This window comes from Salmo salar, chromosome 14 (assembly GCF_965601325.2).
Source record: "Salmo salar chromosome 14, fSalSal1, whole genome shotgun sequence".
Classification (NCBI taxonomy): domain Eukaryota; kingdom Metazoa; phylum Chordata; class Actinopteri; order Salmoniformes; family Salmonidae; genus Salmo; species Salmo salar.
This window is the reverse complement of record NC_138304.1, coordinates 54,291,315-54,302,500: the sequence shown is the minus strand read 5'-3', so window position 1 is coordinate 54,302,500 and position 11,186 is coordinate 54,291,315. Positions and strand designations below refer to the sequence as shown.

The 11,186-nt window shown below is 42.5% G+C and overlaps 1 protein-coding gene across 3 annotated transcripts in view; it reads left to right on the top strand.

Moving 5' to 3' along the window:
• miga1 (mitoguardin 1) overlaps positions 1–1,079 on the top strand; it is a 79,036-nt gene extending 77,957 nt beyond the window's left edge. For all 3 annotated transcript variants that reach the window (XM_082961043.1, XM_082961041.1, XM_082961042.1), the window contains exon 16: positions 1–1,079. This exon is cut by the window's left edge and continues 146 nt beyond it. In XM_082961043.1, coding sequence (XP_082817169.1) covers positions 1–106 — 106 coding nt within the window. In that variant the 3' untranslated portion in view covers positions 107–1,079.
• Positions 1,080–11,186: the final 10,107 nt, after the last annotated feature.

Sequence of the window (11,186 nt, the reverse complement as noted above, 5' to 3'; positions counted from 1 at the left end):
CCTGCAGCACATCAACAGCTGCGTCGCCGCCACCCCCTTCACCACAACAGGCAGCCCCCAACTCCACCCCTCTGCCCTGGAAGAGGCAGCGGGAAGCCAGATCTGAGAAGATTGGATGGGTCTCCAAAAGTGCATTGTGGGGGGGTAGGGTTGATTTGGGATTGGGCAAGAGACTGCAGTGAGACACCCAGTTCCAAAGTAACTGCTAGCCACTTATGGAGAATGGTTAAGGGGGTTGATTGGTCAGAGACTGAAACTGAGCTAGTTTCCCAACCCTTGAGATCTCTTTATAAAGGCCCCATATAATGATGACTGACTGGAACATTTTCATACTTTTCTGTCACTCAAAAAAGCTTCTTCTCTCCACACACAATGATCATGGTGTCAATGCATGTTTATAATATGGATGTTTTCCCCATACGAAATCATGTTAAGTAACCTTGGAATGAGTGATGTTTTTGACAGAATGACTTTTCATTGTAAATGCAGACAGTATTTTAATGGGACTATCTATGGACATGAGGGTTGCAAAATTCCGGTAAGCTTCCCAAAAGTGTTTGGTTAGAAGATTCCTGGAATCAGGAGAGAATAAGTAGGAAATATGGGAATCCTCCAACTGGAATTGCAGGAAAAATGTTGGGAAAGTTCCCAGAATTTTGCAACCCTAGACATCAGTCTGAGCTGTTTTATAAGCTAAACAATGCGGTTTCATTTTGGTATTTATTTGACTGATTGAAAGTTTGTGACTGGCATCTAGATATTTAGAGGTCATGGTATCCAACTGTTCCCTGCCAGTGTCTTGTAGAAGTCTATGGAAAGGACCATGGCACAACGATTTTATATGGTCATTTCATTTGTCTAATATAAACAAAGTATAAGGCTTACTGCTCTAGAATGTTAATAAAAATGAGGTAAGTCAAGGGGGTGCTACGAAATGAAATGTCAAAATGTAGGTTTCTATGCCCTATCATTATAAATCGCATAAGGAATCATTAAATAGTTATCAGCAATATTATAACCTTCATGTATGTATGTGCCAGTGTTGATTAAAGAAGAACGTTAATATGCTGTGACCCGTTGCTAGTTTCTATGGTGAGTTTTTTTAAGGGAAATACTCCATGAAAACAGGAACAGGTTGTCTTCAGGAGGGAGGATATTGAAATTGTCTGTTAGCTTCGAGAGAGAGAAATATTTTGCCCCCATTTTTGTTTTGTATTCCGCATATTTAACCCATGTTTTCACTCACGAACCTGACCTGCAGCCACTAGTTAGCTTGTCAGTTAATGTTGTAAAGTTGCCGCTGTTCTGCCGTGGAGCAGCGCCGCAGAGTTGTATGGAGCAGTTACGTCATTCCACTCACTCTGAACATGCAAAATTCTGAGTAAATCGTCTAACTTTTGAACCATACAATGGTAGAGACATGGGGTTTAGGCTATTTATTGTTTTCCTGACGCAAATCTCTATTGGATGGAAGTTTGTATAAACCTTGAATGAATCATTTTACTGGTGAACACCCTATAAAGTAATGTAGGAAATATGAGCCCTAGGTTCCCAGTTCCGGTATAGTCTGTACATACCTTCAGCCAGTGTTCATTTTGGCACTCTATAGTTTAGGTCACATTTTTTTACATTTGAATAATGTTTGTCAAAATGAGTGTGAGAGACAAGTATGGGGTTGCACCTGTCGTGTCCTTTCCATTGTTATCAACATTCTAGATGCTGCAGCATATTGAAGTCCAGAAGTAGTACAGGAGATAGACTTTCATCCAGTGATGTAGTGGAGTCGCTAAACCTCCCAGATAAGGACTGTTTCACCCAGTGACGTAGTGGAGTCGCTAAACCTCCAGATAAGGACTGTTTCACCCAGTGATGTAGTGGAGTCGCTAAACCTCCAGATAAGGACTGTTTCACCCAGTGATGTAGTGGAGTCGCTAAACCTCCAGATAAGGACTGTTTCATCCAGTGATGTAGTGGAGTCGCTAAACCTCCAGGTAAGGACTGTTTCACCCAGTGATGTAGTGGTCACTAAACCTCCAGATAAGGACTGTTTCACCCAGTGATGTAGTGGAGTCGCTAAACCTCCCAGATAAGGACTGTTTCACCCAGTGACGTAGTGGAGTCGCTAAACCTCCAGGTAAGGACTGTTTCACCCAGTGATGTAGTGGAGTCGCTAAACCTCCAGATAAGGACTGTTTCACCCAGTGACGTAGTGGAGTCGCTAAACCTCCAGATAAGGACTGTTTCACCCAGTGATGTAGTGGAGTCACTAAACCTCCAGGTAAGGACTGTTTCACCCAGTGATGTAGTGGAGTTGCTAAACCTCAAGCTAATAGAGTCCCCTGTGCTCGAGTCCAAGTCACGAATGGTCGAGTCCCAATGGCTGAAGTCTGAGTCCCAGTGCTCGAGTCATTGGGTCCACATTAACTCAAAATAAAGTAATTTACCCAGTCAGAGATAGTGTAGAGGATTTAATAGTTCAATTGTTTGATTTTCCTTTCCGTCCCACCAAATGTTTGCATATAGATTACTGGTAATGCTGAGCGATTAGCCGAAATGTGTTAATTGTAGTAATTGACCGACATCTGTGTGGAGCAGACATGGAGAGAACACGCGCTCCTGGGGGATACTGCCAAATTCAAAGTTTGCTTTTTGTTCCCCTTCACTTGGTCTGTCAAGTGTCTAGTGGCAGAATTGCATGGTCATCGCATCCTTCATACAATACTAACATGTTTTCGCACATGACAAAATCCCAGGTTTTCTTTTCCATTTCACAGACATCCATGTGCTTTTTACAGCGAAAATATGGAGGCGTATACAACATTAAAGCTTATAGTGGGGTTGTTACAAAACAAGTCAGCTGTACTGTACTGTCAACACTTGCTTTCCTGGTGCCACATATCGCTAAAGCTGTTGACTAAAAACGACAGTGCTCATTAACCATCGGTTTTGAGCCATCCTTCGCATCAAGCTTTTGGAAAACGGTTCACTGCTGGTCCACACGACAAATGGATGATTCTAATAACGCATGTAAAATGTTTTACACGTGAGTGTAGGCTTACACGTACTAGCTTCCCTGTGGCTCAGTTGGTAGAGCATGGTGTTTGCAACGCCAGCATGGTGTGTGTGCAACACCAGGGTTGTGGGTTCGATTTCCACGGGAGGCCAGTACAAAAAATAAAATAAAAAAAGTGTGAAATGAAATGTATGCATTCACTACTGTAAGTCACTCTGGATAAGAGTGTCTGCTAAATGACTTAAATGTAAATGTACTATATACCCCTCAGACTCAACTCTGGACCTCCAAGCCATTTCCACTGCATTTATTGTTCCCCTCTAATCAGGGACTGATTTAGACTTGGGATACCAGGTGTGTGTGTGTGTGTGTGTAATTAATTATCAGATAGAACAGTAAACCAACAGGCTCTGGACCTTGTAGGGTAAGAGTTGAATACCTCTGGCCTATACTATAGTAGCAATGATTATTTATGTAGCAGTGCTTGTAACCTATGTGGGTCTGCAAGAGGGACTCCCAACAAGCACCTCATGAAATGTATTGGGACTTGTGATACACTTATTTTAAAATAACTGCAATACTACTCTGTTGGATGATGAGAGTACAATATGTAATCAAATAACCCATGTGACAAAGATGATTCTAAAAATGCATATAAAACATTGTAGGCCTACATTTAGGTGTAGGTCCATATAATTTAGCCTACGCAATATAATTATTAGGCAATCGCTGTGCTTGTCTGCAAGGCTGAAGAAAGCGGTAGCTCCCTAATTAAATTCAGTCTTTAGGGGACTGTATGTTATTTGAGGGATACCTGGAGAAAATTGGATCTGAAATGAAAATGAATGGCCCTCCCTTCAATAAAATATATTTTTTCCCGACATGTTCATTGCTATGGGACGGCTGGAGATTTGAATTTGAATTTTCAAATCATGTTGCAAATGTCAGAGACAGACAGCAGGGTTTATACAGATATGTTCGCTGTTGAATACTAAATGTTAGTCTAAAGGAAATGTGAGAGAATGTCCAGATGCTTTTATAGTGGAGATAAAGTTTATAAAAAATTGTCTGACGAGACAGGGGCTTGCGCAGTCAGATGGAACAGAGTAAATAGGCATTTTAACGTCATTGATTTGGCCTCCTGAGTGACGCAGCGGTTTAAGGCACTGCATCTAAGTGCTAGAGGCGTCCCTACAGACCCTGGTTCGATTCCAGGCTGTATCACAACTGGCCGTGATTGGGAGTCCCATAGGGCGGTGCACAATTGGCCCAGCGTGGTCCAGGTTAGGGTTTGGCCGGGGTAGGCAGTCATTGTAAATAAGAATTTGTTAACTGACTTGCCTAGTTAAATAAAAGGTTATAAATAAATACAATTTAGCTTGTGGTAACTTGTCTGGAATGCGGTTTTAACCAATCGGCATTATAATAGACCGTTGTATAACTGAGTTTACATCACTGGAGACAAGCAGAATCTCTTTTTAATACCACACAGAGCATGACAATGAAAGAGCACGTTTTGATTTCTATACAGGCTGTTGTTAAAAAATAAGTTTGGAACAGTGTTGTCTACAGTGGCGACCCTTCATTCAGGGCAGAGCCCCATATGTTTTGAGCCCCAACTGTTTAGCAAATAAACTTATTTTTTAGCCTTGTTTTGCATGTTATTTTGCCATTAATTCATGTCACATCAGTGTGCAAACAATGTAAAACATTTTTTTTTTAACTAATATATATATATATATAATCCTTGGGTTAATAAAGCTGCATACAAACATGGTCTCTTTCTTAAAACCTGTTAGGGCTAGGGGGCAGTATTTGCACAGCCGGATAAAAAAAACGTACCCGATTTAATCTGGTTACTACTCCTGCCCAGTAACTAGAATATGCATATAATTGTTTGATTTGGATAGAAAACACCCTAAAGTTTCTAAAACTGTTTGAATGGTGTCTGTGAGTATAACAGAACTCATATGGCAGTCAAAACCCTGAGACAAATCCTGACAGGAAACTGAAATCTGATGTGTGGATATCACTTCAAACATTTGCCATTGAAACACACAGGGGCTTGCGATTCATTTAGCACTTCCTATGGCTTCCACTAGATGTCCCCAGTCTTTACAAAGTGGTTTGAGCCTCCTACCATCAAAATTGACTGAAAGAGAGGATGTTTACCTTGGTCACAGGGGATGGGCCATTACCATTGTGACGTCGGCGCCCATGGGTACTCTCCCTTTTCGAAACGTTTTGAAAGACAATGCAACCGTCCCAATGGAATATTATTGAAGCCCTGCTTGAAAAAGCCCCTAAAGATTTATGTTATACAACGTTTGACATGTTTGAACGAACTTAAATATATTTTTTTTGCTCAGACGCAACCGGTACATTTTCACTAGCCTTCGGAGCGCGCTAACACTATTGGGACATAAATTATTAACTTTTTTGAACAAAACTACATTTGTTATGGACCTGGGATTCCTAGAAGTGCCTTCTGATAAAGATAATCAAAGGTAAGGGATTATTTTCAATAGTATATTTGATGGTTGATCGTTCCAAGATGGCTCCAACAGACTTATTTTCTGGGCATACCACGTCGTTTATTGCAAAGTGTGATTTCCCAGTAAAGTTATTTTTAAATCTGGCAAAGAGATGGCATTCAAGACATGTTAATCTATAAGTCTTTGAATGACAATATTACATTTTAACAATGTTTTCGAATAGTAATTTTGTAAATTGTAGCGCTAATTCACCGGAAGCATTTGAGGGAAAAGATTTTCTGAACGTCATGCGCCGATGTAAAATGCTGTTTTTATATATAAATATGAACTTTATCGAACAAAAAATGCATGTGTTGTGTAACATGATGTCCTAGGAGTGTCATCTGATGAAGGTTGTCAAAAGGTTAGTGCTGCATTTAGCTGTGTTTTGGGTATTTGTGATGCATGCTAGTTGCTTTGAAAATGGCTGTGTGATTATTTCTGGCTGGGTACTCTGCTGACATAATCTAATGTTTTGCTTTTGCTGTAAAGCCTTTTTGAAATCGGACAACGTGGTTCGATTCAGGAGAGGTGCATCTATAAAACGGTGTAAAATTGTCATATGTTTGAGAAATTGAAGTTATAGCATTTATGAGGTTTTGCATTTAGCGCGACGCGATTCCACTGGCTGTTGATTAGGGTGGGACGCAAGCGTCCCACGTTTCCCAGACAGGTTAAGGCAGCTTCAAAAAGCAGGTGTTTGAGCTTAGCTCATTGATTTCTTTGGTGGAGGTGCAGCCAGCAAAAAAGACAGAGTGTTGAGGTTGGTTATCTTCTCTAGTTGCACCGGGATTGGCTGTGTTCTGTCACTCATGGGGGGACACTACGTTACAGCCAACTCTACAGGGGGAGCTAGGCAGTTCAAGCCCCCTTGGCTGCTCCCAGAGATTCACACTGGAAGTGCCCGTCCAAGAAGGCTCAAGGTCATTGGACAGATAGAATGACGTCAAATCAACTGTAGCTTTGATTGGATGTCAACATCATACTTTCAAAATCTTAGCTAGATAAGCAGTCATCATCATGAATCACATTGACAATCTACTGGCAAATCCTTTTCAATCCTTGTCATATGAAGATAAATTATAGATAAAACATATCAGTGCTCATCGGCCATTGGACATAAACATTACGCAATAAGTCAGAAATCGTAAAATTTAACAATGAGTGGTTAGGAAGGAATCAATGGCTAACTGCAAGTGTTGCAAAGCAATCACTATTTTGCTTCCACTGCCTGCTATTCAGTGGAGAGGGTGTGTGAATCAAGTCTGGGTTTAAGGATTTAAAACATTGTCTGGAAAGGGTATTTTTCAAGCTTAAAAAGGATAAACATTCACACGCAACACCATGGGCCTGAAAAGGTTGAATACATTGGCCATGCTGTCAATCCAGCATGACTTCTGCCACGGGAAAAAACAAGCTCAGATTGGGCAAATACGTTTTGAACAGTCATCCAACTCGGAATTCCAAGTCAGGAACTCTGACCTCTTTCTAGATCTCCAACCTGAAGATCACTGACATGATTCGACCTTGTCTCTCTCTTCCCCCCCCCCCGCCCCCAAAGTTCCCAGTTGTCTTGAATGCACCATAAATACAGAGAATGGCAGACTTTGGTGAAATGTCATTAACGAATATTCTGAGAGCTTTAATTGTCTGCTTATATGCCTCCTTTAATTATCCTACGGTTCTGACTTGGTGTACTGGGAGAATACTGTAAGAATGGCCCATGTTCTGAATTCTGTCGTTGTACATTTCAAAAGTGCTGAACCAATAATTGACTACTCGCTCATTAATGTCTTAATTGAAATTACAGCTTGCCTCTTTTCTACTCATCGTTCCCTTTTGCCATAGTTTGTACATCTGAATTGTTATCAGGGATGCAAACTGGTGAGGGCCCAAAAAGGTGACACTTTTTTTTGCACTGAACATGCAAGAAAAAAAATCCCTGTTAGGGGAGAAATGCAGGTTTTAACTAATTAAACAACAAAGAATATGATCTATATGATCAGTCTCTGTGTGTAAAATAAAAAGTGGTTCATGTGAATCTAACTCACAGCTAAAAAAAAATGTAAAGAAAGCTATCCAATGTTATTTGTTTCCTAGACTTAATAGAATGAAACAAACAGGCATTCTGTTTGCTCTATTATTGTGGCCACTATAGTAGACATTGATCAAGTGCACAAGGCTACATGTGTGCAAAAATAACATTCACTGAGTAAAAAATAAATAATAATCCCCACCTCACTCACAAGTGTTACTGTCAAGGTCAACACGACAAAAGCAATATCTTTGGGCTACATTGCACATTATTACATTGTACACTTTCTGCCTGTGGACATCTGTTCTACAATGTGCCAGCAGGGCATGATACCCATTTGTGGGCATAATTGATCTCTTTCAGGCAGAGAGTACACCTGGCATAACCCTTTTAATCCACTGTATTGAAGAAGTGAGAAAGAGGGAAGAAGTGAGAAGTGTGTGGTGTTCCTTTCACCTCTATAGAGGCATCCAGCTTAAGCCAGGCCCAGCTCCAGCTACACTTGATCCTTGAAACCACTTGTTTAACAAGCAACACCTCATTATCACCTAACTCTCTCATTCTGGAAATTAAACCACATACTGTATAGGGAAAACATTATTAGTTAGCTCGTTAGCTAGTTAACATTTCACACATATTGCCAGAGTCCAGTAAGCAATTAACACATTATAACTTGAGCGGCAAGGAGTCATATACTAGTTAATAGTATAGCAAATTGGTTAGGTTACAAACGTTACCTCACATTAGCTCTTTACACTGTAAAGTGCATGGAGAATAAGAACACCTCCTCCCAGCTGCCCACTGCACTGAGGATAGGAAACTCTGTCACCACCAATAAATCCACTATAATTGAGAATTTCAATAAGCATTTTTCTACGGCTGGCCATGCTTTCCACCTGGCTACCCCTACCGCGGTCAACAGCACTGCACCCCCCACAGCTACTCGCCAAAGCCTTCCCCATTTCTCCTTCTCCCAAATCCAGTCAGCTGATGTTCTGAAAGAGCTGCAAAATCTGGACCCCTACAAATCAGCCGGGCTAGACAATCTGGACCCTTTCTTTCTAAAATTATCTGCCGAAATTGTTGCAACCCCTATTACTAGCCTGTTCAACCTCTCTTTCGTGTCATCTGAGATTCCCAAAGATTGGAAAGCAGCTGCTGTCATCCCCCTCTTCAAAGGAGGGGACACTCTTGACCCAAACTGCTACAGACCTATATCTATCCTACCCTGCCTTTCTAAGGTCTTCGAAAGCCAAGTCAACAAACAAATTACCAACCATTTCGAATCCCACCGCACCTTCTCCGCTATGCAATCTGGTTTCAGAGCTGGTCATGGGTGCACCTCAGCCACGCTCAAGGTCCTAAACGATATCGTAACCGCCATCGATAAGAAACAATACTGTGCTGCCGTATTCATTGACCTGGCCAAGGCTTTCGACTCTGTCGATCATCACACCACATCCGGTGTTGACAGAGTTTCCTATCCTCAGTGCAGTGGGCAGTTGGGAGGAGGTGTTCTTATTCTCCATGGACTTTACAATGTCCCAGAACTTTTTAGAGTTTGAGTTGCAGGAAGCAAATTTCTGTTTGAAAAAGCTAGCCTTGGTGTTTCTAGCTTCCCTAAAAAGTTGCATATCGCGGGGGCAGTTCGATGCTAATGCAGAACGCCACAGGATATTTTTGTGTTGGTTAAGGGCAGTCAGGTCTGGGGAGAACCAAGGGCTATATCTGTTCCTGGTTCTAAATTTCTTGAAAGGGGCATGCTTATTTAAGATGGTGAGGAAGGCATTTTTTTTAAATAACCAGGCATCCTCTACTGACGGGATGAGGTCAATATCCTTCCAGGATACCAGGGCCAGGTCGATTAGAAAGGCTTGCTCGTTGAAATGTTTCAGGGAGCGTTTTACAGTGATGAGTGGAGGTCGTTTGACCGCTGGCCCATTACGGGTGCAGGCAATGAGGCAGTGATCGCTGAGATCTTGGTTGAAAACAGCAGAGGTGTATTTAGAGGGCACGTTGGTTAGGATGATATCTATGAGGGTGCCAGTGTTTGCGGCTTTGGGGTTGTACCTGTTGGGTTCATTAATAATTTGTGTGATATTGAGGGCATCAAGCTTGGATTGTAGGATGGCTGGGGTGTTAAGCATGTCCCAGTTTAGGTCACCTAGTAGCACGAGCTCTGAAGATAGATGGGGGGCAATCAGTTCACATATGGTGTCCAGAGCACAGCTAGGGGCCGAGGGGGGTCTATAGCAGGCGGCGACGGTGAGAGACTTGTTTTTGGAGAGGTGGATTTTTAAAAGTAGAAGTTCAAATTGTTTGGGTACAGACCTGGATAGCAGGACAGAGCTCTGCAGTAGATTGCAACACCGCCCCCTTTGGTCGTTCTATCTTGTCTGAAAAACGTTGTAGTTAGGGATGAAGATTTCAGAGTTTTTGGTGGACTTCCTAAGCCAAGATTCAGACACAGCTAGGACATCCGGGTTGGCAGAGTGTGCTAAAGCAGTGAATAAAACAAACTTAGGGAGGAGGCTTCTAATGTTAACATGCATGAAACCAAGGCTATTACGGTTACAGAAGTCATCAAAAGAGAGCGCCTGGGGAGTAGGATTGGAGCCAGGCACTGCAGGGCCTGGATTCACCTCTACATCCCCAGAGGAGCAGAGAAGAATGAGTATGAAAGTACGGCTAAAAGCTATAAGAATTGGTCGTCTGTGACGTCCAGAATAGAGAGAAAAAGGAGCAGGTTTCTGGGGGCGATAAAATAGCTTCAAGGTATAATGTACAGACAAAGGTATGGTGGGATGTGAATACAGAGGAGGTAAACCTAGGCATTTAGTGATGATGAGAGATATTGTCTCTAGAAACATCATTGAAACCAGAAGATGTCATAGCATGTGTGGGTGGAGGAACTGAGAGGTTGGATAAGGTATAATGAGCAGGGCTAGAGGCTCTACAGTGAAATAAGCCAATAAACACTAACCAGAACAGCAATGGACATTGCATATTGACATTAAGGAGAGGCATGCTTAGCCGAGTGATCAAAGGGTCCAGTGAGATTCAGACAGCTAGCCGGGTCGTAGGTAGCAAGCTGGTGGAAGATGGAGGGAGGTCTGTTTTTAGCCACCTCGTGCGTTTCCGTCTGTGGGTTAGTGGGGTTCCGTGTGGAAGGGGGGACCAGTCCAAGTTGGCAAAATAGTTAGTTGTAGTGGCCCAAGAAAAGTGTCCGATAGACCTATTCAGATCGCAGCCGATAAGACAGCTAACGATTAGTGGGCCGCAGATGGGCGATCAGGTTACGTCGCGACGGAGGGGCCATTTGGATAACTCCCTAGGGCAGATAACGTCGGTGGTCTAGTCGTGAAGGCCCGATGGGCCTCCGCATCGGCAGTAAAACGGGTCAGGATAGGTGATTGTAGCCCAGGAGACACTTCAGCTGGCTAGCTCAGGAAAAGCCCACGAGTGGCTGACGGAACTCTTCAGCTGGCTAGCTCCGGAATAATGTGTGTTTATTCCGGGACCGACGTTGCCAATAGTCACTCAGGTAGCAGCTAGTTAGCTGCAAGATCCAGGTGTAAATGTCCAGAGCCTGCGGTAGAAATCG